The 24935-nt window shown below is 37.7% G+C and overlaps 1 protein-coding gene across 1 annotated transcript in view; it reads left to right on the top strand.

Moving 5' to 3' along the window:
- MYO1E (myosin IE) overlaps nucleotides 1-24935 on the top strand; it is a gene marked incomplete at both ends in the record, with an annotated part of 91813 nt that overhangs the window by 47794 nt on the left and 19084 nt on the right. The window contains 15 exons of the mRNA XM_082005415.1: nucleotides 172-259; nucleotides 1885-1974; nucleotides 2949-3080; nucleotides 4668-4802; nucleotides 6020-6152; nucleotides 9536-9732; nucleotides 10721-10801; nucleotides 11184-11270; nucleotides 12533-12619; nucleotides 13790-13957; nucleotides 14722-14807; nucleotides 15407-15488; nucleotides 16320-16426; nucleotides 20290-20388; nucleotides 24203-24347. Coding sequence (XP_081861541.1) covers nucleotides 172-259; nucleotides 1885-1974; nucleotides 2949-3080; nucleotides 4668-4802; nucleotides 6020-6152; nucleotides 9536-9732; nucleotides 10721-10801; nucleotides 11184-11270; nucleotides 12533-12619; nucleotides 13790-13957; nucleotides 14722-14807; nucleotides 15407-15488; nucleotides 16320-16426; nucleotides 20290-20388; nucleotides 24203-24347 — 1717 coding nt within the window. The remainder of the gene's footprint in view (nucleotides 1-171; nucleotides 260-1884; nucleotides 1975-2948; nucleotides 3081-4667; nucleotides 4803-6019; nucleotides 6153-9535; nucleotides 9733-10720; nucleotides 10802-11183; nucleotides 11271-12532; nucleotides 12620-13789; nucleotides 13958-14721; nucleotides 14808-15406; nucleotides 15489-16319; nucleotides 16427-20289; nucleotides 20389-24202; nucleotides 24348-24935) is intronic.

Genomic DNA, 24935 nt, shown 5'->3' with positions numbered 1-24935 from the left:
TATATCACAGTCTCTATAATACCGGCTTACCCAATGTAAATATGGTGTGTATTTATTATTATTCGTTGTTAAGATACCTAGTCTTGGTTGAACAAAATAAACCTTAAATGACTCCATTCTAGGGTTACTTAAAAACTTAACAGGTACGTTTTTATGTTCCTTTTTTTGTAGTGGGGAAAGTGGTGCTGGAAAGACTGTAGCTGCTAAATACATCATGAGTTATATCTCAAAAATTTCAGGAGGTGGCCCTAAAGTACAGGTAAGCTGATAACAGCGCAATACTGAAGCATAAGCATAGTCTAAAGATTTACTTCAGAGGTAGAATGACAAAGGTATGTCTTGGCAGACAGTGGCAGCCCAGAGATGCCCTGCCGAAGAAGGTTGTGGGTGAGCAGCTAGAAATACATACATTCCCTCAACAGCAGACACACAACTGAAGTGGACAGTAAACTGCTTGCTTGCAGATTGCTGGGCTGCCTGCGTGATGGGAGCCATGTGAGGGAAATACACAGACCCAGAATCATCTCTGCTAAAAGTTTTGTGGGTCTCGTGCTGAATTATGTCTACAAGCGTTTCTTTTTTATTAAGGGGTAAAAAGGTACTTTGATCTTAACCAGATTAAGAACAACTACCAGTCTCCTTTTAGAAGATGTGTGGGTTTTTTTTCCTCCTGTGTTGGCATTCTATTGAAAACCGAACTGGCGTTTTGGGTTTTTGTTACTTCCATTGATTCTCATAAAAATACGTCAGAGCGCCAGCAGCAGGAACGTCACCTTGTCTTATGAGGCTATCTAGTCAAAATCAGAGTATCTGAAAGCTAGCTGAAACAACAACTAGTTGCTTTTGTTAATAACTATACTATCAATATCTGCTCTATTGAAACCTATTCACTAAAGCTAATTGAGTGAATTAGCCGTAAAAATTCCCTTAATGCCGTTACAATGTAATTCATTGACTGACAGGCGGTGGTAGGTAGGTAGTGGCTGCTTTTACCAGTCCACTCTTTTTGAGTGCTTACTGTTGTTTTTTGCTTTATTGCGGTCTCTGATGTTGAGTATGTTCTTTCTGCTTAGTTTTGTGCAACAGTGATACTGGGAGCATTGCAGAGAATAATTCTGTAACCAAGAGAATGATCCAGAGAAAGTATGCATTGTGTTATTTTTGGAATAAATATAATCATACTTATAAGTAAATACTTTGTTTTATTTAAATTATTCCAGCTTTTTGAACAAAATTAAAAAATACTCTTAGTGATTACAGAGTAACAGTTGATGAAGTTGGTAAGTTACCTTAAGCATTTATTTTGTAATAAAATTCAGTCTTCTCTTCACAACCCAGTGTGCACTGGGTTTGTTCCAAAGCCAATGTCTTGTCCATACTTGAGACTCCTAGGATTAGATAAAGAGACAATAGTAACATGCTTTATTCCATTCTAAGACAACTAGATAGCAGCGTTCTTGATCCTGAAACAGGTTGCTGAAGCACTTGCAGATTCCTAAATTTCATGCTGCTCTGACTTCATTGGTTGTGGTTCCAGATGCCCCAAAAGATTTAAATGCTCATGCGTAAAAAGGAAATTGTTTAAATTCAAGGTGATTAAAAAAACAGATCAGTTTTATTGGCTGTATTGCTTAGCAGAACAGTGAACAGAAGGAACAGGTTTTAGCCTCAGGCATTTTGTTCAATTTTGTAGGATTTTCTTCAAAAAATAGCAACTAGAAACTCTGAAGAAAAAGACTACTAGATTTTATTCCTTATCTGATCAAGACGATTTCTTACAGATACAGGCTTTCTTGCCTTTTTAATACATAATTTTGATGATTTTCTAGAAAAATTGTAAGAACTTTTAAAAATGTCTATTTGTCTTGTTTCCTAAATTTTTAGCATGTTAAAGATATTATTCTCCAGTCCAACCCTTTATTGGAGGCCTTTGGGAATGCAAAAACTGTACGGAACAACAACTCCAGCAGATTTGTAAGTCCCTCTACCTTCGAGATTACTTTATTCTTACACCTTCTGTGCTGTGACAGAGACAGTATTCAGGAGTATGATATAAATTGACTACAAATGAGGTAAATCTAAATAAAATATAAAGTATGTGTTAAAACAAAAAGTGTACGTTGCGAGGCCTCTGTTTCATAATGTATAGGTTGAGCATTTGTTTCTCTTAAAATATGTGCTAGTCACAACTTACTTATAAAATATTGGGTCTGCAAGCGAATAACTTCCCAGCAACAAACTGACCAGTTTTCTAGATCAGTAAAATACACGTGGTAATACCTGTTTTTTTTAAAAAAAAAAAAAAAAAAACCACGATGGCTTTTTTTAAAATAGATTAAACCATCCTTAGGGTTGTTTGATGGGAAATGCCTTTACTAATAAGTACAGAAAGTAGGCAGGAATTCTTTTCAGCCCATCATTGGAAAATGCTCAAGATAATATTGTGAAATGAATGCTCAATAGATAACATACTGTAGGTTCTGTTTTTAAAAGTTATACGTAGGCTTTACAAATTTGAGATTTGTTTCTCAGCCAACGTGGGTGTTAAAGCAATTAATATCTCCCTGAAAGAAAAAGATAATTGCTTTACCTTGCTTCCAAGCAGAACGCTATGTTTGCCATTGGTCATAAATCTGTTAAATTTGCTTCCTGTGTAAAGGTTTACTTTATACTAAGCAAGAGTCTCAGCAGTGAAAAGAAGCCACTCGCTTCCTCTCTACATTCGCATTAACACATGACTTACCCTGAGTCAGCGCTGTGCAAATGCAGAAAGAAGCAAAAATACGTGATAGTTCAAGAAGCTAAGCCTAGGTTGTACCTTGAGGCAGCTGTGTCACTGCATCCATAAAGATTAAATATCCTAGTAGTCTTCCTTGAGGTATGGTACAAGTGCATGATTTTAGATTTGTATTTACTAATCATTTAACAGCTTTAATTCTTTATTGCAGGGGAAATACTTTGAAATCCAGTTTAGCCCAGGTGGAGAACCGGATGGAGGGAAAATTTCCAACTTCCTACTGGAAAAATCTCGAGTTGTAATGAGGAATCCTGGAGAGAGGAGTTTTCACATTTTTTACCAGGTCAGAAGTGTATAGGTCCTTTCCAAGTTATTTAAAATAACTAGTACCAGTTTTTCCTTTTGATTGAAAAGTCATTCTCAACACAGCGAGATTACTAAATGCATACTGAAGAAGGTAATCTGGATATCACTGGGAAGTTTGATAGCATGCTGAGACACCATCTGACAGAGACCTACCTAGCTGCCTTTCAGCTCCAGAACAGAAGTACTTCGATATTTCAAAGGCCTTGCTCAGAAACTCTGTGTGAACTCCCATATGGAAAAGTCCGGTAGAATGTAATAGAAAATGAGAACTTCCCAACAGATTTCTTTTTAAACTGGCCTGTATAATTATACCTTCTGCTTTGGAATTCCATAGCACAGCTGTGAAAAAGAGATTTAATTCTCAGATAAGTTTTCTAGGACACTTAGGATAGTATCTGTTTGTTGAATCCTCCAAGCATCACTGCTTTTTTGTGTTTCAGAAGGCTTTTCTGGCCTTCACTGGTGCTTGACATGCAAGTTCCTTATCTGCTGAAGTGCCATTGATCAAGCTCTACAAAACTAAAGACAGTGCATTGCAAGCGACTGTAAGCACTTCACATAAAGTTGAAGTGCAGTTGCCAGGATGGAAAGTTGGACCTGAAATTGCTCCAGGAGCTGTGCATTGTCCTCTTCCGAGGTATATGAGCAATTTGCACTGCCCTGCTGGTTTTCTTCTGTGGCTTGGAGAGGCTTTTTGGCACAGGAGTTAAAAGACATTGGAACAGGCTGCCCAGGGAGGTGGTGGAGTCGCCATCTCTGGAAGTGTTCAAAAAACGTGTGGATGTGGCGCTTCAGGACGTGGTTTAGGGAACATGGTGGCGCTGGATTAATGGTTGGACTTGATGATCTTGAAGGTCCTTTCCAACCTAGTGATTCTGTGATTTTGACTATTCTCTTCTGAGGTTAGTTTGTTCATTCCTTCCTATTACAGCCCTGTCTGTGCACAACTGTGTAGACTTTACATAGGTTTGAGGAGCCTCTCCTCTGGCATCACAGAGAACACAGAAACCTTTTTTAACGACTCTGCATCATTTAGGCCAACAGGGCCAAGAATAAAGAAGAGAGGTGCGACTTGAACCGTGCTTCAGATCAACGTAATATTGGAGCGGTTCAAAACTTCCTGAACGTATGCCATAATGGGCAATAAAGGATACTTGGCCTCACAGTTAGAGTCACAAATAATGCTTTCTTACTATGTTCTTCCAACTTTGCCTACTTTTGGGTAGGCATGGAAAAGACATTGCTCCTGAGGATTTAGATAATACAGTGCAGATTGGAAAACCTGCTTTGCCTTGTATTTTTGAGGTAAAGATAATGGAAGGCATTCAAATTAGTCACAGTTTTTGCTTTTTACTAGATGTGGAGGTTAGAAGTAAACCATTCATGGGAATGAGAATTTTGGGGGGAGTTAAATAATTAGCAAAACATAGGAAGGATACATACCTGGCACAGCACTAGCCACATATTTCCCAGTAATTTCAGGCTCAGTCACCTGTTTCCAACCTGCCTCATCTCTGCTGGAGATCTTTGTATGATACCTAATTTGGGGATTTTTATTTTGCAGCTAATTGAAGGGGCATCCTCAGAACAAAAAAGCAGTCTTGGCATTACCAGTATGGACTACTATTACTATCTGAGTCTTTCTGGGTCCTACAAAGTCGATGACATCAATGACAAATCGGATTTCCAAGAAACACTGGTGAGTTTTTTACTCTGTGATTTGCATAGTGGTGGATATAAGTTCATTTCACCGTCCTTTTGTAGCAAAGACATTGATGTATTAATGTGGGAATGAGAAATTAATGTAGACGTAACCTGTCTTACTTGTATTTCACTCTGAGGAGGAGGTACATTACCCTGAAGAGGTCCTATGTTGCAGCCTAACAATCCTGAGAAGATACTTTTTATAGAAAGGCGTTTTGTTTTCTGTTTGTTCATTTTCAGAACGGTGCAAATTTAATGAAATTCAATTGAGTGCAGGTAGTCTGCAGTATGAAAAATGGAAAATGCAAACACAGTGAGGAACTTCCATTAGAAGCAAATAGGAAAGAGTGCCCTGTTTTAGCTGAATTCTTAGTCATGACACATCTTCGATGCCTGTTTAAAACAGTACAGCTGAAAGGCTGGAGAAAGGGACTTAGAAAGCATAGATCAGGGATCTTTACCCAGTGCTGTTGCCAGTTCATTGTGTGACCTTTATGCAAGTCATCTCAACTTGCTGGTCTCCTGTTACTAGAAGTTTACTATTTAAAATAAGCATATTAACACACCTTCTTATTTAAATATGTAGCACATTTAAAGGCCTAAAGAAAAAAATCGTTACTGTTGCATTCTAGCTAACTTGGTATTTTAGAAAAAGTCAGTTGAGAAGACACTCTGTAAGTTACCATGTACTCTAGATTCCAAAACCCAATGTTGTTGTGGATTGTTTTTTAGTAAGTGGCTGAAATTCAGAGTCTAAGCCAGAGAGAGATTGTGCTGCTTTTTAGAGTCATTCGGTACGGCTTCACATTTCTTGGTCTTAGTGGATAAACTGTCTCTGTAGAAGGAATAAATTCATTGTCTCTAAGTTCATTGTTTCCCTTTTTGCAATGAAACGTTTTATTTTTAGTGTGACATCTAACAGCAGGTGCTTGTTTTCTAGTAACTTTAATTTTTACAGAATTAATTTTTCTAACACATCTTCCAAATGGTGTAGATACTCTTGTATTTAATTTAAAAAAATACAAAAATGCTGAAGTAGGGCATCTGGTACTTTTTGAAACTTCAGTGCAGGCTGTAATGAAATTTGATTGCCTGAGGTGTTTGAACTGTTTTGAAAAACCCAAATTTTTAACATCAAAATTTTAAAAGGTCTTCTATGACAAAAGTCATTGAACAGATTCTTTGACTGATTCAATTTTTTTTTCTTCCCAGCATGCAATGAGTGTGATTGGGATCTTTGCAGAGGAACAGGCATTGGTGCTTCAGATAGTGGCAGGAATACTGCATTTGGGAAACATCAGCTTCAAAGAAGTTGGCAACTATGCAGGAGTGGAGAGTGAGGAGTGTAAGTACCTCTGGAAACTGTTATAGAATTAGCAATGGGCTGAAACCCAGAAGGGATGAGGTGAGCTGCTTATCCAAACGCAGCGCATCATTTCTTACAGTGTGAGGCTGCTAATTTAGATACTGTTCCAAAACCAGTGGTACTGAGGCCCCTGTTTTGTCTTGTACAAAATGCCACTGACTTAACAGGAGTGCAATTTTGCATTTTGAATTTAAGAAATCCTTTTCCAGTGTTGAGTGTGAAGTAATAGAAATTGTAAGATATGCTTTCAAGCAAACTTGAACTCTGCACCTTTCAATGCATCAGTATGCATTCATAAAAACACCTGTTTCTTACGTGCTTTGTTTGACCTTGTTGCCTGTGAAAGCAGCTACCAGCTTGTGGAGTATCCCCAGTCTCAGGTAGACAGTCAGCACTCAGACATATATAATGTACATGCATCCAGAAGAGGTACCTTGAAAACAGAAATTCAGAATTTACATACTACAGTTATGTCCCCTGTCTCAGATTTCTCAACCCATACCTCATTATTAGGTACATCTACTGTGTAACTATTTCCTCCGTATTTCCTTATCCACAATGCACTCTCCTTGCATCCTTCACCTCTTGCTGCTGTTTTAGATCAGCTAGGCCCACGTCAGCAAGATGTTGAAAGATTAATGGATCTTGAGTTTTAAATACTTTTGTCATGATTTATACCTTGCATCTAATGTTGATTTTATACTACCTTGATAGTTTTAAGGGCAGAGTGGATAACCACAACATATGTAGTGGCTTATACATACCCATCTGTTCTCTTAACTCTTATTTCATTATGGTCCTTATGTTTAGGAAAACTACATTTGTTTAGTTTTAGGTAAGTTAAATATGAATAAAGTATCTTGTACAGTCAGCTTTCCACTCAACTGTATTAGTAGTCTCCTGGTATTTGTTTCAAGACATTGGGAAATAAAAATTACTAATTTTTAACCATAATTTCTTAATTTGAGAGACTAGTAAGTGAGCCTAAAGAAAAGCGTAGGATTTTTTTATATGCCTTACAATTCCAAGTGAGCTACTGTGTTTTAAATCACAGTAGTGAATTTTTCAATGAAATCCAGACATGTAATAGCCAGACGAGAGAGATGCAGAGTGTGTTGCATCAAAAAGTAACAAACTGAAAGGGCATGAGTTCAAAATAGGTGGGTAAATGTGAATGTATTTCTGTGATGAGCAGTGTACACCATATTTCTCTTGCTCACTGGGATACAAATACAGACGTTGTGTGTGAATAATACATTGAAAAAATTAGCAGATAGAACAAACAGAGAACTTATTCATAAACATACTGCATTTTAAAGCAGCCAGAGAAGAAATAGCAATGTCTAGTACAATTTCCGCATTATGAAGTTGAAAGTTGAGTTCATTTCTCTTTCCATTAATCCCTGCCCTCAGTTCAGTGTTTGTCCTGGCCAACTAAATAGTAAAGTGGTTATAGCCTGGGTAGCCATGAAGGATAAAACACAATGAAAGACCACTGATGAGTCACGCTTTGTGTGAGTCTGAAAAAATAAAAAGTTTAAGAATTTGGTCAATAGTGTTGTTCTTACATAGCCAATTGCAGAAAAATATGCAAAGGCCATTCTTCAAGACATGAAAAACTCTAGTCTCTTACTCTGAGTCAGAATCAAATCTATGCAGACTAGTCTTGACAGACATTTAGGCAAATACTTCTTTAAAATTGCAAGTGATTACTCAACTATCTGTTACAGTGCTTGATTATGTTAATGGTTGGAGAAAACGTTCTTGTTATTTCATCTGAATCTTCTATGTTGTAAATCATGCCACATACTACTTGTTCTCTCCTGGGTGTGGAAAACAATTTAAACCATCCTTCTTTACACTTGCATTGTATTGAAAGATTTTTCTGAAAACCGATGAAGTGAACCTAGTCTTCAGGTTTTCTTCGCAGATTGTATTTAAAATTACTCCACAGAATGCCATTGATTACTCTTTGAGGATCTTTTTTTCAGTTACATGCATATCCTGCTTTATAGTAATCTCTAGATGGTAACTCTGTGGTCCCTAACGAGGGAAGATAGTTAGGCATCTTAAGAATATCAAGTCATGCCCAGTTATTCTTCCTTTACGGTAAATCCTTAGCACTGTGAAGGAAGAGTTTCTGAGGTATGCATGGTGGTTCCTACCATCATATTATCTTCATAAATTTTTACAATAGTATTGGCTAAATACTTATTCTGGTGTCTTTATGGTATACGTGAGCATATTTGGTCTGTAATTACCTACTTTCTTTTCCATTTTAAAGCATATGACGTTTGACCTTTTCATGTGCTCTTCAACCTGAGTTCTCAGTAGGTTACCAGAGATGTTGCCAGTGACTCAACTTCATTAGTTGTCTAGTTCCTAGTACCCTAGGGTAAATTTAATCAGCTTGCTGATGGCAGTAAATCAGATTTCAGAAAGCTGGTGGTTATTTGCACTTTTAAAAATAGTTTTGGATTAATGTACTGAAGGGTTTAGCAAAGTCATGGTGTGACGTTACAGATGTGTAAAGCACAAGTGGCTGCTGCCTTACCTCCTCACACGAGTAAAGTAGATCTGAAAGCAATGGAACATGGAGGAAACTGTTAGAGGATTATGTGATTTAGCAGACGTGCAGTATCAACTCCAAGAGCAGCCCTTGGGAGCTATTTCCCTATGCTTTCAAGCCGTTTCTCTTTTTCCATTCCTTAAGGTGTGCGACACCTGCAGCTAACATCTGTACCATGTGCTAAGAATGCAAAGAATACTAGATTTTTGGCTGTTTACTGTACAGATGTATTTTTCTACTTTACTTTTAAATAAGGGAAGCCAGAATTTGCAAAGTACTTCCAGAGTAAGGTACCAAAAAAACCTAAAACCAAATAAATGGCAAGGCAGTTGAAAACTTTTTGCAATATCCTAACTAAGAAGAAGAAAGGGAAAGAATATTATATTTTAAACATTTCATGTTTTTACAAAGTATTTTCAATGGTGTAAATTTTATTTAATGTGTTAGCTCTATGTTTTATTTCCATCTCTTCCAAGAGTGATTTGTTTAAACCATGTAGTTCAAAATTATGACCTAAGCCAGCTTACATGCTTGAAGGACTGAAGGTACAGCAATAGCTACTTACATGGATTTCAATTAAGATAAACCGCCTTGAAGTAAAATAAAGAGTTGAAAATGTCCTTGGGGAGTTCAGGGAACTTCTAAAGAAATAAATCTCTCATCTTTTTAAGCTGCATGCCCCATGAGGTTTATTCCTGCTGATTGTTATTAGAGATAAAGCTAATTTTTTTCCTTCATTCTGTATTGGTTCAGTCTGTAAGTCATAATCCTGCGACCCTGATCTTTCTTGCAGTTTTAGCTTTCCCTGCTTTTCTCCTGGGAATTAACCAGGACCGCCTAAAGGAAAAACTGACCAGCAGACAGATGGACAGCAAGTGGGGAGGCAAATCTGAGTCCATTAATGTAACGCTAAACGTGGAACAAGCCTGCTACACCAGGGATGCACTGGCCAAGGCCCTTCATTCTCGTGTATTTGATTACTTGGTGGATGTAAGTTGGATTTGCTTGATTCTACTGAAGTATCAAAACAAGTACACTAGGAATGTTCTTTGCAGTTCCTTGTCCGTCTTTCTCTACCCAGTATGCCTAAACCTTAGCAGCAGCACTGAGCACATGACCACAGACAGCAAATAGAAGGTACTGATCATATGACAAATGCAACACCTTCTTTGAAGCAAATGAGCTGTGCTTTCAGCACTGTATTTGCTCAGTCTCCTGCCACAACTGCCCAATGTGATATTCTGGCATCTCCTTCCTGTCAGCATCCATACTTCTCTGAGTCTTGTTTCCTCCTACATAGTTGAGCATTTTCAGATGAGCAGAATTAGTGGGTTATGGTCCCCTGCTCTTTTACCCCACCCTCCTGCCAAGAACCCCTTTAACATCCCAATGTTGTGGCATTTGAGCACATGGTCAAATTCCATTCTCCATGCTGAAGTACTCCGTTCAGAATGAGACCCTCAGCTGGATTGGTGGGGTAGAAACCTTACCTTTGGCCACAGATGCTGGCTAGATGGAGCAGAAGTCTCCTCTGTGGTGGCACTGCTGGTGCCTCGCAAGTCTCCTTCATAATGACCGCTCTGTAGTTCCCACTGACACTGCAAAGTAGGGGAATACAGGAATAGGTGAAAAGGTTCATGGCACCATCTGCAAAATGCATCAAATATCAGACTTAAAGCTGTTCTTTATTTGTTGGCTTCTTTTCTTTAACTGAGCCAGTTACACCATTTTTTTACAAACAGTAGATCCAAAGGCTTACTAACCTGGAAAACAGGATAGTATGCTGTTCATTTCCTAGCTGTTAATAACACTTTATTAAAAAATGAAAGTAAAATACCCTATTACATATATTTGTATTCCATTCAAATATGTTCTTTTTGAAGAAACCAAATATTTTACATTAAGATTTAAGGATGTGAATATATCTTTTAAATGTATAGACTATGCTTTGTTTTACATTTTGTATCTGTTTTAATAGTCTATTAATAAAGCTATGGAGAAGGACCATGAAGAATATAACATTGGTGTCCTCGATATTTATGGCTTTGAAATATTCCAGGTAAGGCAATGTAATACTCAGGGTTTGAGCTCATCTGACCTGGGAGAGTTTTTTGTTATTTAGAGGGGAAGAAGTCCAAAACAGGAAAAAAAACCCGAATCCCATGGCCAGAATAAAAGCAAAAAAAATCCTCAACCCAGCTTCTTGGACATTGAGTTCTCCCTGGTAATGTCTCACTTAATAAACACAAAGTATTGAAGAAACTTCAAAGAAACTAGGTCATTGATCTTAAACAAAGATCTGAGATTACACAGTATGTCTATAAAGTCAGCAATCCATCCATCATTGACAGCGTTTCTTTGAAGCTTATTGCCAGCGTAAGAACTAAGAATTGTTGTATATAGAGCATGAGACTAATTTTTAAATTGTTCCTTTTCTATAGAAAAACGGTTTTGAACAGTTCTGCATCAACTTCGTTAATGAAAAACTACAGCAGATATTTATTGAACTGACACTGAAGGCAGAACAGGTAACCAGACATTTATTATTTTTTTAATTCATAAATGAGCTATTGCTATTTCAGTTTCAAAATAGAGGTTTCATCATCTGCGAATGATAAAATTTGCCTTGTTAAGCAAGACAAAAAAGAACAAATAACCTTTGTTGTTGGCTAACCTTAAAACAGTAAAACCACATCAGCTACATACATTTATTCTCTGGTACAGTGGTACATAAGTGGGTCCATCAAACAGTGTACTCATACAGTCACGCGACTCTGCCCAGACTTGCTGCATATTCTGACTCATTGGCACAAATGGAAAACTGCAGCTTGGTTCCATCCCTGTGCTTTCATTGGACGTGACGCACAGTTAAATTGGAATACTTTTCTACATTTCCTCCACACCCCCTTTTTTTTTTTTTTTAAATATAGAGATGAATAAAATAGATTACTGAGACAAATGCAAAAATATTTCTGGAAGTATTTGTGGTTCTCTGCTCACAGTCTTACTGCAGAATCTCACTTTACATGAATGTGAGCTTCTGCATGGGAGAGCAGACAGAATGCAGCTGAGACAGAAGCACTGTGTACAGTATGAGCTCAGGCCTGGCACCAACTTTAGGACAATGTTTTCAAGAGTGCACATACACAATTGCCTTTGTGTAAAAGTAACTGATCATTGCAGTTGAGCACACAGATGACTCACTAAGTGTCTAGCCGAACTCACGTATGCAACCGAGTGGGTCAATTTAATCAAATTTCAGTATGAATTTTTTCCCCAGTCAATCTCAAGATGTCTTTATGGTTACAGTAATTGCATACAGAAATAAAAAGTAGAGCTGTGTCTCTATTTCCTGTGCATTTCTAAATGTGTTGGTTTGTGGGTCTGATCCTTGATATGCCTGTCACAATCTTAATTTTCAAAATAGATCAGGATATGGTTGCTTAGGTGCAGTCAAGATGCCATAAAAGTCACTTTGTTACTCTTTGCCAAGTGCTGTGACAGTAAATGGACTGATGAAATATTCCTGCTCTTCTCAGTAACTTCTCACAGGCTATGAATGACAGAAGTGCGTGGGGAGAACAGAGAAGAATTTGGTTTCATCTCTTAAGCAGCAGAGAGCTGGATTTAACTATCACTAGGGTCATTTCTCCCACCTCCCCCAATCATACATTTGACAAGTCTTTCTGAACATGAGTAGTGCAGAGTTTGTGTATATGTAGTGCATTGTAAACCTAGTGCTACATCCATGGTGCAAAGGAATATTCGCATCTTTCTTTTTACTTAACAGGAAGAATATGTGCAAGAAGGAATTAGGTGGACACCAATAGATTACTTTAACAACAAAATAGTGTGTGACCTTATAGAGAACAAAGTGGTAAGTATTTAGAACAAACAGATGGAAAAAAACAACAAGATTTTTCTATAAAATATTTGGGCAACTGCTTTGCTGTCAAGAATGTTCATAGGAGAAATGCAAATACTGTTGTTCAGTTACTGAGTCATACTAAGCCTATATATAACTCTTACATAAGATGTCTTAAAAGACCTTGAAGATCTATGGCATCCAAGATACATGTTATCTAAGATATCAACCAAAAAGAGAACCATAAGATAGTATGATTGATCTGTGACTAGAAAATACAATCATGGAAATTACAATTTTTTTTCCACCTAAATTTGTCATGAACTTCATGACGTATTTACTGTACATCAAGAAAGTGTCCCTGGGAGATGTATTTCAGTTTGGGGAGGCTACAATACCAGCTTCCTTTGAGGTACTGTCACAAATGAAGCAGAAACAAGTGAAGAGGAAGTATTAGGAAGCGTTGTAGATGAAAGAAATTTTGTGTCTTTGCTCCACAGCATGTTTTGCAGTTTAAAGTCTGCTTTATGAAAAAGTTTCTCTATGTTCTGATTTGGTGTGATAATAAATGTTGAGTTGTCTGTTAGGACAGAAGTAGGTTGTTTTTCAGCTAATTCTTTGTTCTCATATAAGCCAGATAATTTTAACAGTGGTTCAAGTACTATAGTGACTTGTGCTTAAATGCACAACAGTTTTTGCCCATCTCTATCTGTATCAGGATAACTAGGAAGACGATAGGATTTCTGTCACAATCTTAGATATTTAGCTCTAAATTTGTCAAACTACAGCATGTGAGGTTTAAATACTCACCCTCAGATGTGTTTATTTTTTGGTGGAATGAGAATGAAGATTGCTTTGTGAAAGAATTAAAAACTAAAAAATGTTAGGTGTTTTGGGGTTTTTGTTTTGGTTTTGTTTAAATAGCAGTCATTGTTTTCCCCATCATTTCCCACTGTCGCTATGATTACACTAACTGGCATCTTGCCTTAAACTATCTGCTTGTTTACAAATTGATCTCTACTGTGAACTCTACTGATTGGGGGGGAATTCTTCCTGCTGTGACTTTGCTCTTGTGTTTTTGTAGCAAAGGTAATTTTCTGTTTGAGGGGGAAAAAACTGGCTTAATGATAATTTTTTCCTCACTTCTTTTGCTGTTTTTGTTATTCTTCTCTAATGCATTAGAATCCCCCAGGGATTATGAGCATTTTAGATGATGTGTGCGCCACAATGCATGCAGTGGGAGAAGGAGCTGACCAAACACTGCTTCAAAAACTTCAGATGCAGATCGGGACTCATGAACATTTCAACAGCTGGAACCAGGGATTTATCATTCATCATTATGCTGGAAAGGTGATGTTAAAAGTCATCACTGAATTCTGCGTAATGAATTTAGAAAGAAAAAAACAGTAATGAAAGGAAGGGGGAAGCCCTGTAGAGGGCAGTTTTGATTTTAAATAGCAAGATTATCTCAGGAGACAGTCTCATCCTTTCACCATGTAGGGAGCTTGGAACATATATGCCCTAACATATGTCCCTTACTTAGGAGAGATGCATCTGGGCCTTGCTGCTATCTAAGATACTAACCAGAACTTAATATTAAATTTAAATGTAATAAATAAATGCCCGTAGTCTTTTATTAATTTTACTCTAAATTGCTGGTTATTGTAGCAGTAAATTTAAAGAATTTCAGATGTAAAAGTGATACTTAGGTGATGATACACTATTTTCCCAGTTTTATTGGTATATCTTCTTTGGGTATATGTCTCAGACTATTCATGATTTCCTGCAGTTATAGTTAATAACAGTAAACCCTTACTATGCAAAACTTTTTCTGGAGTAAAATTCAGTATTATATTCACTTGTGTTGTATTCCATTCACTAGCTCTATAACAGAGCTCTTTGTCACTGGATTTAAATATATGGATGAAATTCCTTTATGTTTGTTGTGAAAGAGTTAACTAATATATGCCAGGATTTAGCGATCATTGTATCTTTAAGTTATACCAGACTAACGAAAAAGTGCAGAACAGCTACTGATGAGGACAGAATTTAAATTTTCTTTAATTATTGGGTTCTCAACTTACCACAAACAATCGATTTCCACCTTGGCCCAGGTATCTTATGATATGGATGGATTCTGCGAGAGAAATCGGGATGTTCTTTTCATGGACTTGATTGAACTCATGCAGAGCAGTGATGTGTACGTAAGCAAAACTTGCTTAAAGCTAGGAATAATGTGTTCGTTCAGATGGATGCAGAGGGCTTGCCTTCTCTACTTCACAACTTGTGAACTTCTTTGTATAAAAATGGAACTAAAACATCACTGCAGTAGAACAGTATCACTTGCATTATATTGACCTTCCTTTGCTGCAAATCTGAATAAATAAGGTGCTGCAGTGTCAGAACCAAATTATTAACGACAGCCATTTGTCTTGGCCTCAAACAAGGCTATCGGTAATTTGGCATTCTTTCAGAACAGGCACTGTTTTAACAGATAAAATATCATTTTTTTGTTGTGTATTTTAATTAAATGATGCTTAGTTTTTAAGAAGTACATGTTTCTTTGAGTCTAGAAGTCTGGTATCATGTCTTCCGAGGCTCACTAAAGTAGCAAGGAATTTCTATGAGGAATCCAGCTCATGGAAAATATTAATTTTAAAATAGATTTGATATAAGTCCAGATTAATAGAAATAGCTATTTATATTCTGCTCTCAACTATCAACAACTACAGCATATTCCTTGACATTCGTGCATTGAATTGTCTTTCTGAGCCAACACTATTATTAATTCTTTCCTAGGCCTTTTATAAAGGCTCTGTTTCCTGAAAACCTTCAAGTGGACAAGAAGGGCCGTCCTACCACTGCAGGCAGTAAAATCAAAGTATGTCTAGTTTTGCTGTGTTAAGTGTGTGCATATATGGGGGTGTGTGGATACTTAAATAAGAAGAAAAAAAGTAGTCTCTGCTGGTTTTCCCTCTCCATACACTTTTAAAGATAGACATCAGGAGTATCTTGATTGCAAAGTGATGCATTGTTTCAGCTGTTATAATCATGTTTGCCCAGCATCACTGTTCCTTAGATGTTTTTATTCAGCTGCATTTTACAGCAGTGAATTTTCCAAACAAGCAATTGATGATCATGATAATAGTACTTGCATGTGCACAATGAATGAGCCCCTTCACTCAGCCACTTGATGTCCTACAATTAACTAGAGATAGCTGGTCTCTTTATAGTGCAGAAATGCAGTGGGGCCTGATCCAAGCCTACTGAAGTCAACAGAAGGCTTTCTACTGACCGTAATGTGCATTGAATAAGGCAGCAACTGTTAAAAGGCAAGCATCTTTTTCGAGCCTCTTTGTAAAATACACACTTACATTACACACTTGCAGACTTTGGAAATCGATATTTTATCAACCTCTTTCCTCATACTTCACCCGTGAAATTCACCTGATGCATTCCTTGTCACTCCGTATCTTTTATATAATAGTTTAAATGTATCATATAGCTGGAGATAGCAGTGCCTTCTATTTACTCATACATTTTTCATGAGCTACATAGTATCCCAAGACATTTTGGTTGTTCTGGAGAAAGACCAAAGTCAACTGGATCCTGTCAACTTGAATCATCAGTAGATGGTTGATAATTCTGAGAATTCTCTCACAGGATTTACCCTGTTCAGCTCAGATCCTATTGTTTTCCCTCAATTTTACAGAAACAAGCAAATGACCTTGTTGGGACCCTGATGAAGTGTACACCCCATTACATCCGTTGCATCAAACCAAATGAAACAAAGAAGTCTCGAGACTGGGAGGAGAGCAGGTATGGATGAGCAGAGTATGTGATGAGAAATGGTATTAATAGTCAAAAAAAGCCACCAAAAAATCATAATTTGTAATTATACAGCCTACAGACAAACAGAACTAGATACTCTAAAACCTTCAGAAATGAAATCTGGCATGACCTCTCCTAAACTTTGAAGATAAGCTGTGGTCATTTGGTCTAAATCAGCGGTTAGTGTATGCAAGTCTTAGATTTCTCCTGTCAGTTATGAATAATCAACAATTGCATAACAGTAACACAATTGGTATATTAAAGACTCAGCTTTCCATGTAGAATTTGCATACCAAATGCATTATACATCAATCCTAACTTTGGCTTTATGCTTTGAAAACAGCTTCTGTCAGGTAGCTAACAAGCCAGCAGGATGTCTGTATCTGCTTTTATGTATCAAACTTACCAAAAAGTCTGTAGCCAAGAATGTAGAAGGTTCCTTTTTTACTACTTGACTTCTAAGTTTCATTAGCCAGCTCTTTAAAAAGAGGTCACTAAAATATAATACCAGGTGGTTATACAGACATTAAATAGATGTCTAAGTAATTGGTTTGGTTTATTGCATCTGTTTTAAGGCGTCTTTAACTTCGTGACGCTTTATAGCATCTTCATATTATCTGAAAAAAGATACTCTTCTTTTTTGCAACGAGGTAGGTGGTCAGTATGAGGTCCTAACACAGATAATGTTTATTATTATATAACAAGTACTTTTGGTATTGGTAAAAGCGCTGGTAGAGCAAGCGGTTCTATTCATCACAGTGAAACAACTTGCAAAGTCTGATAAAAAGCATTCTTGACCATATCAATACCACTCCAGAATTTACTTCCTTCCATTTGGCATGCAGACTAGCACGATTACATGCAGATGTAGAGCACTTACAGAAGCCATAATTGGGACTGCACTTGAAAGTGTCATTTAGGTCTTGGCAGTAAAATGTAGACCTGCTTTCTCTAGCTTTTCCACCCCTGAAGATCCTACTATACAGCACTTAATTTTCCACTTGCCACCAAATGGACCACATTTTGGGGTCCACAGGAGGAAACTAAGCAATCCTGGAAAAAGTAGGTCTAAAACTTAAAACTATAAGTTGAGGGGCTTTTAAAATCAATCGTATACATATTGGAAAACAGGCCTGTTATTGTGGAAGGTGTTGCTAGGAAACCAAACAAACAAACAAACTCCTAGTCCTGAGAAAAAGCCAGCTCTCAGGGAACCCCTTTTGGAGCAAAAATGGGCAAGCTTTCTTCTTCTTTGCCCATAATGAGGATGATTTTTAGAAAATGCAGAAGCTACTGATAACAAGTGAGATACAAAGGATTGTATACTATCCAACTCAGACATAAATGGGAGTAGTTTGTATAATGGTCATCCTTTACCCCCATTTAAAAACCCTAACATTCTCTCCCATTTCAAACTATGATTTCCCATATATTATCCTAGGACCTCATGTAGGATACATATGCTGTAGCAGTTAGTGACGTCTCTGGAGAAGAGAAATTTGTATGTGTCTGACAACTCAAACTTATTTTTTCATGATTTTACTGTGAGAAAGAGGGAAATACAAAACATAACTGAGTTTATGTGACACTTCACTGAATGTCGGTTTAGGGTTATTTTGTTTTCTTCCATGATCATGTAATTCTGTATCTTACATATGCTGCCATAGTCAATGTGGTGGGAGAAATATATCTAATCTGCTTATTAATAGCATGTTACTAGACAATGAAAATGTTACTGAAAAAGGAGGAAAAAAACCTTCACAAAGCCTCTCTTATTTCATGCGCACAGAAGCCGTGACACTCCAGCTTTGTACTGCTGTTGAATAATTCGAGAATATTTAGCACTGAAATATAGGCCTTGGGTAATATCTAAACCTTGTGTAATACTGTAGTTATTAAAAAAAATTAGGGAGTTCTTGAAACGTGTTTTTGTTCAGGTCCTGGCACAGCCACTTGGACTTGTATTCAAAATTGCTGCATTAGCTGAATTCCCAGACCCTGACCTGCTTGAGGTTGATGCCTGGAGGGAGATTTTCAGTGTGCCTTTTCTCAGAAAGAAAAGGAAAACCAGAAAAATGTCTCAAATTCTCTGTTGCTGGACTCTAATACTGGCAGGACAGTAAGAAAATGGGAGTAATACTGTTGCTCCAGTGCATTATTCCAGATGTGAATAGGAGGGAAAGCTATAAACAGGAAAATGTATTTTTGTCCACCAACTGTCTACTGTACCAGCATTCTTGGAGTGGGAACAAAATATACTTTATTCCTTGAACACAGCAAGATTAAAATCTGCAAAATTCTTTATTATAAGCTAAAATAGCAGTATCATTCATCGTTCGGTAAAATACCTCTCAAAAGTGTTCTTTAAAAAGAAGAAGTAACTGAAGGGCTTTTGTCATTCGTAGCATGAGATTTCAAAAGTTTTTTTCCCCTTTATACTATGAGTCATGTGAAAAGAATGTCTTAACCAAAAAAAAGGAAAAAACCTCAATGGGCAATACACTTTATATTGAAATTTAACATTTCAAAATAGCTAGAGAAATAACATCTGAGAGTTCTTCAGGATTTGAAAAATCTTCTGTAAAATCAGAAATCTGGTAAATAAAACCAAAATTAAATGCCTCCTTAACAGGCTCACTTTTTTTATTATATGTAAAGAAATGCTCTTTTATATATCGTGTGTGAAACTAGCAAGACTAAAATCTTAACGACTCTTATATTTCTGACTGAAAGCTAAAGCTTCTGTAATTTGCTCTAAAAAAAAAAACAGCAGCAGAAGTCCCTGAACACCACATTTCAGAGTTAAAAACTGACATTACTGCTTCCAGCCACATGACCTAGATGAGGAAATTAAGGAAATGCAGAGTAAAATTGCAAGAGGTATACATTGTTAAGGAAGATAACTGAAATTCTTCAAATCAAATCTCCAAGCATTAAATAGTAGACTAGCAAGATACGTAAGAAGGAACACTAAGTAACGTACTACAGCTCCAGAAAGAAGAAAAGGTGCCAGAAGGAAGCTTCTTTCTTTTGCTGTTTTTCTGCTTTGAGATTCATGGGGGCCTATTTGTTCCCTGTTTAGAACCTAAATGAATGTGTTTAGTATGAGGGAACTGTAATGGTGTGGGGTTAATGATGTTTCAGTTCACACGTGTGGCAGAGTCCCTCCACAACTAGTAACACTTTCTTTAGGACTGGTACCAGCTCAGATTTTGTTTGTAATTAAGGTATGCCATGAACCGGCACGCTTCGGCCGGTCTGGTGCCTATTCTCAAGTCCTTCCTTTGCAGGATGGTAAAATTAGGAGGAATCCTAGCTTTTCATGACTATACTGGCCTGGCTTGCTTCTTTCTGATTCTTTGTGTAATGAACATGTGGCATCTGGTGTTTTTCTCGGCCATCAGATTTGGTCCTTTCCCCAGAACAACCTACAGTTGATGTTTGAACTATGTAAAACATAGGTGAAACCCCACAATAAAAGAACACAAACCAGTTTTTCCAATTCCTTGGATATCAGCTATGTAGTTGTGGAGGTAGTAGTTGTTTGGCCTTTTAAGGGTACTAATAGTTAAGAAATTATACATAAATGAGTTAGAAGATGGGAAGTTAAACTCAGAAAAAACGCTAAGGGTAAACTTGCTACATGTCTTTCAGTAATGCAGTCTACCTGCCTTGAATATTTGCCCTCCCATGCAGTGTGTATGGGAGTGTGCAGGAATAGATTCATATACCTGTGCATGAATTTTCAAGTCAGCAGTCTTTAAACATGAGACAGACTTTTAAGAATACCTCAATCCACAATTATTCGGAAATAAAATTAATTGTAAACCTTGCATTGTTTTTGTCCACAGGGTAAAACATCAAGTGGAATACTTGGGTCTGAAAGAAAACATTCGCGTAAGAAGAGCTGGTTATGCCTACAGGCGGGTTTTCAAGAAGTTTTTGCAGAGGTAGGGTAATACTCATTTTGAAGTATTACAGCACAGTTGTTTACATGATGAGAACGAGAAGAAGTTGCAAGTTGTGAGAGCTTCTCATTTCCCACTTAGCCTTTCCTTTTTCCCTATTTACCTTGCTCATGATCTAGGTTACACAGAGATTTGAAAGTCTCTAAGACTGTCTTTGTGTCTTTGAAAGTCTTTTCATTTTTCTGTAGACTTGGTTAAGACCTCATTTCTTTTTGTAGTGCGATGAGAGGCTTCCTCAAAGTTAGAAAGAGTCAAGGGAACTTAAGAGTTACGAGCTGCAGAGCCTGGAATCTGAGTGTCTAGCTGCTAGCTTTTGATTCTCCCAACTCTTCTTTCCCAATGACAGACGATAGGTAAAGAAATACATGCCTGATACTCAAATGTAAAGAGTAACTATCCTTCCACTGGTGTTAAAACAGCTGGGAATGGTTACAACTCAAACCACTGCAGCTGCTCCCTGAATGAAAGCAAGTCACAGCTCTGTGAGACCAATCCTTCTTTCAGTGTCTTAGGACCAGCTGTTAAGATGATCAATTACCTCCACCAGCTAATGAAATCCTCTTAAATAAGAGCAATTTCAAGATTTATACAACATTCAGCTTCTATTTTTTAGAAAATTGAGACATACAGCTAATAAAGGCCCAAACTGGGGCATTACATGACAAATGAGCTTTTGTTGGAAGTCTTTGCATTACATCGGAGAACATAAAACAAAAAAGCCCAATCGATTGTTGCAAGGAATGGAGTAGAGTTAATCAGACAGCAAAGAACAAAGCCACTGATAATACTTCATGATAATACAGAGAATGTTGTAATCACCTAGTAGTAGACAAACCTAAAATATCTTAAAAGTATGGACTCAATTTTAATTATGGAACAATTCTAAACCCCTTTTTCTTCATGATCTTCAAGCCCAGACATATGAACATGAATATGCTTCAGATTGCATTACTTAACACAGACTGTTGCCAAGACAAAACATCAGATTAATAACGTGTATTAAGTCTAGCCTCCACGGTTGTTGAACACTGATTGTGAGGGCTGTGCAGGTCTCAAAATCTGCCTGAGAGGTCTGCACAAAGGAAAGCCATGTGGTACTTCTGGGAGGTGAATAGATGTCTATACTTCACTTTATATGTAGAGATCCACAGGCAACTGAAACCATTCCTTATGGAATTAATCTGTTTGTTCAAGTTAGTCTTGTTAAATTTAACATTTTGTTATGAATAAAACTCCTCCTGCAACCTTTCCATTCACAGTTCCCTAGCATCCAGAACAAGCTCTGTTCTGACACCTTGAGTCGGCGTGAGTAAAAGTGGGCTGAGGCATGGGATGGAGAGGAAATGCATGCTTCTACACTTGTTTTCATTGGGAGTTCCTTGGCAGCTCCATATAAGTGGAGATTTCTGGGCTGAATAGACTTTTATGTTCAAAATTTACATTTGCATGCAAAAAGCCACAGTCACTGAAAAGGCCTATGTGTTTCAAAGCATAACCAGTCTGAAAACTGAACTCCATACTCCCATATTTAGACATGAGACCTAACTGCTTACTGTGAATTTCTAAGAGATAATTGAGGGGAGCCAGTCATGATTTGAAATTGTTTCAGAGGCATTTTAGCAACATACTTAGTGCTTGTGCTGAAATACTCTGTAAGGTCAAATTGCACAAGCTGGAAAAAAGTAGATACATGGATATTGACATGACCGGTTTAATGGGAAGCATGCACAAGTACATTAGAGGAAAGTGCCATTTCTAAACGGCACTGAACAATGATAGAATTGTCACATAAAATCGTGAAGTGCTTAATTGGTGCATGTTACAGAATAACCTGTTTCTTCTGCCCTGTAGACCTGTCATATCAGTAAAATGTATAAAGTGAATTACAGCTTATGAAAAAGGAGAATTTCAACTGTATTCTTAGTTTGTACGTGAGAGCTTTACTTACATTAAAAGGTCTGCAGTCATGTTTTTCCCTGTGCCCTACTTTACGGCTCAGGAGATGTAGGAAAGAATTTGTAACATGCTGAAATAGAGTGTAAAATTCTGTTGTGTGGAAGGTAGCAGTTTCAAATGCCTTTATTAACATCAGCTCCTTTAAATTCAGACTTGCTTAGACCCACCTGTACAGCTATACTGTTGATGGTACGTGATGAACCTGCAAAAGAGGCTGTTAAATAATCTGGGAGTTACTTGAACTTACAACTCCTTGCTATGTTGCATCTCTTTATCCCATAATACTGATAAATTACATAAATATGTAAGTGTACACATCTGAAAACAGCTTATGTATAATATACTTCTATATTTAAGATGGTACAGGAGCTACTTTGTAACACCATCGTGCATAGTACCAGACCATTTTTAAAATAATAATAGCTGTGAACATGATAACATCAGTAGACCCTACTGAATTATTCATCAGTTAGCTTTCTCTTTTCATCTACTTGCTATTCAGAGGTGTTTGGGTTTTGTGCTACATTCCTTTTTAACCGTTCGCTGTTTTTCTTTGTGTGGTATTGTTATTTAAGTTGCATGACAGTGTTTCTGCTTCCTGGCTGGATAACATTTTAGCTATGACAAGAATGAGTAACGAACATTCCCTTAATGAATTTTCTAACAACTCCTTCTGATTTTTGAGAGCATTTGATTAGAGTTGCCTAAATCTTAAGAAACAAGAACTTGGGAATTACAACAAACTGAACTTCATACTTCATCACTTTTTTCATTAGTTGAATAGTTTTACTAATAAGCATGATTTAGTTTATGTAACACAAGTACTCTTAAGGGATTAAAAAAATTGTTGAGAGTAAAGAATATAAAGGATTTGGGGGAAGAAATTTGTCACAACATATTTAGCTTTTCTCCAGTATCATTGTTAAACCAGTCCAAACAGCTGCTGCTAGAGAAGTTACTCATCCATAGACACGCTGAGGCAGCTGAAGCCCATCAGTGCTCCTTGGTGGGCAGTGGAACAAGGTAGCTTTGTAACTCCAGCCTGGTAGTTCCAAAAGCTCAAGTTAAGCCTGAAAAAGTGGACAGTTCAAAAGGGGCTGCAGCCTGGCATCCACCTCATTTTCAAGGCTTAAAGGGAATACGGTGAGACAGAAGACTACTCACCTCTTTCTGTCAAAGACATGTTATTACAGCACTTCCCTGCCTCCTTCCTAGCCCTTTGTGTGGTCAGTTCCCAGTGTTACCTCCAGGTAGGGCCAACATCCCTGTATCTTCCCTCTTGTACTAGAGGCCAAGCCAAAGGCTTTCTGGGACAAAGCCAAGAATGGCTCTGTGCTAAATGCAGACCAGCTGTTGAACAGGTGGGTTTAGGAGCATCAGCTGGCCACTTGCTTAGAAATATGAAAGGCCTTTGTAAGAGTAACACAGAAAGAGAAGGCTTGAATGGGAAATTGGCCACGTGTTCGGGAATGAATCTAGAATACCAAGGGTGTAGGTACTTAAATCTGGACCATAAATCATTGCTATCAAATAACCTTGCCCTGGACTTAAAGTGATCACAGCAGAACTTTCTGGAATTAACTACTGCAGTTACAAACAATAACTTAGCATCTGGAAATGGGAGACGCCTGGATGCTGTTGCACTTCTCAGTGCAGTTGTTTGGTCTTGCTAAACAAGTAACATCTTAATAGTGTGCATCTTCCCACACTCCAAGCCTCTCTAAGTCCTTGCCAAAATTGTCAACCCTCCCCCCGCCAGGGTAATACTGACTAAGAATCAGTGGTATTCTGCTGCTGCTGTTTGATGTCAGGTTTTAATCTTTTCTCTCTGGTGTTTAAGGTATGCCATTCTGACCAAAGCAACCTGGCCTTCCTGGAAAGGAGAAGAGAAACAAGGAGTTCTCCACCTGCTTCAGTCAGTCAACATGGATCCTGACCAATACCAGCTTGGGAAGTGCAAAGTCTTCATCAAAGCTCCAGAGTCTGTAAGTGTGGCAGAACATGAGTCTTTAAATATGAAACTGTTTTGCTGAGATAAAAGGCCTGCCCACTCAGAAGTTGAGCATGGTAAGGTGGGAGAAACCTAAGAATGTAAGTCAAGGTGGGCAGGTCTGTCACAGGTGCCTCAAGGCTGTACAGGTATTCTAGGCATTTTTACGACGAGCACAGTATGTAAAGATCCTGTGTGATTTTGACACTAATACAAGGAGTGTTAAATGCATCCAGAAGAGGAGACGGGATATGTAGATGCTTTGGTGTCAGGCTGCACCTGGTGACATTCCATTGGAGAATCTATGTCATTTGAAGGAATATCACGATGTGAAAACATTCTATGACCATTAGCCCAAGAAAATAGGTCCTCAGTACAAGAACTGCTGATGAAAGTAGAATAGCCCCCAGTTACAGTAAGGATATGTTACGCATCATTGAGCAAATCAATGTTGCAGAATGACTGCAGCTTGAAATCCCATTCAAAGACGACATTAAGGAAGCATCCCGAGGCTGCTGTGGCTGCTAGACTGCACAGAGTCTGTTGGGAAAAAGTTTTCTTGCGTCACTATTCAGGAAAACTG

The sequence above is a fragment of the Phaethon aethereus genome (genome assembly GCF_964289735.1).
Source record: "Phaethon aethereus genome assembly, chromosome: 12".
NCBI lineage: Eukaryota > Metazoa > Chordata > Aves > Phaethontiformes > Phaethontidae > Phaethon > Phaethon aethereus.
Note: the sequence above shows the minus strand (reverse complement) of the source record. Positions and strands in the feature narration are given on the sequence as shown.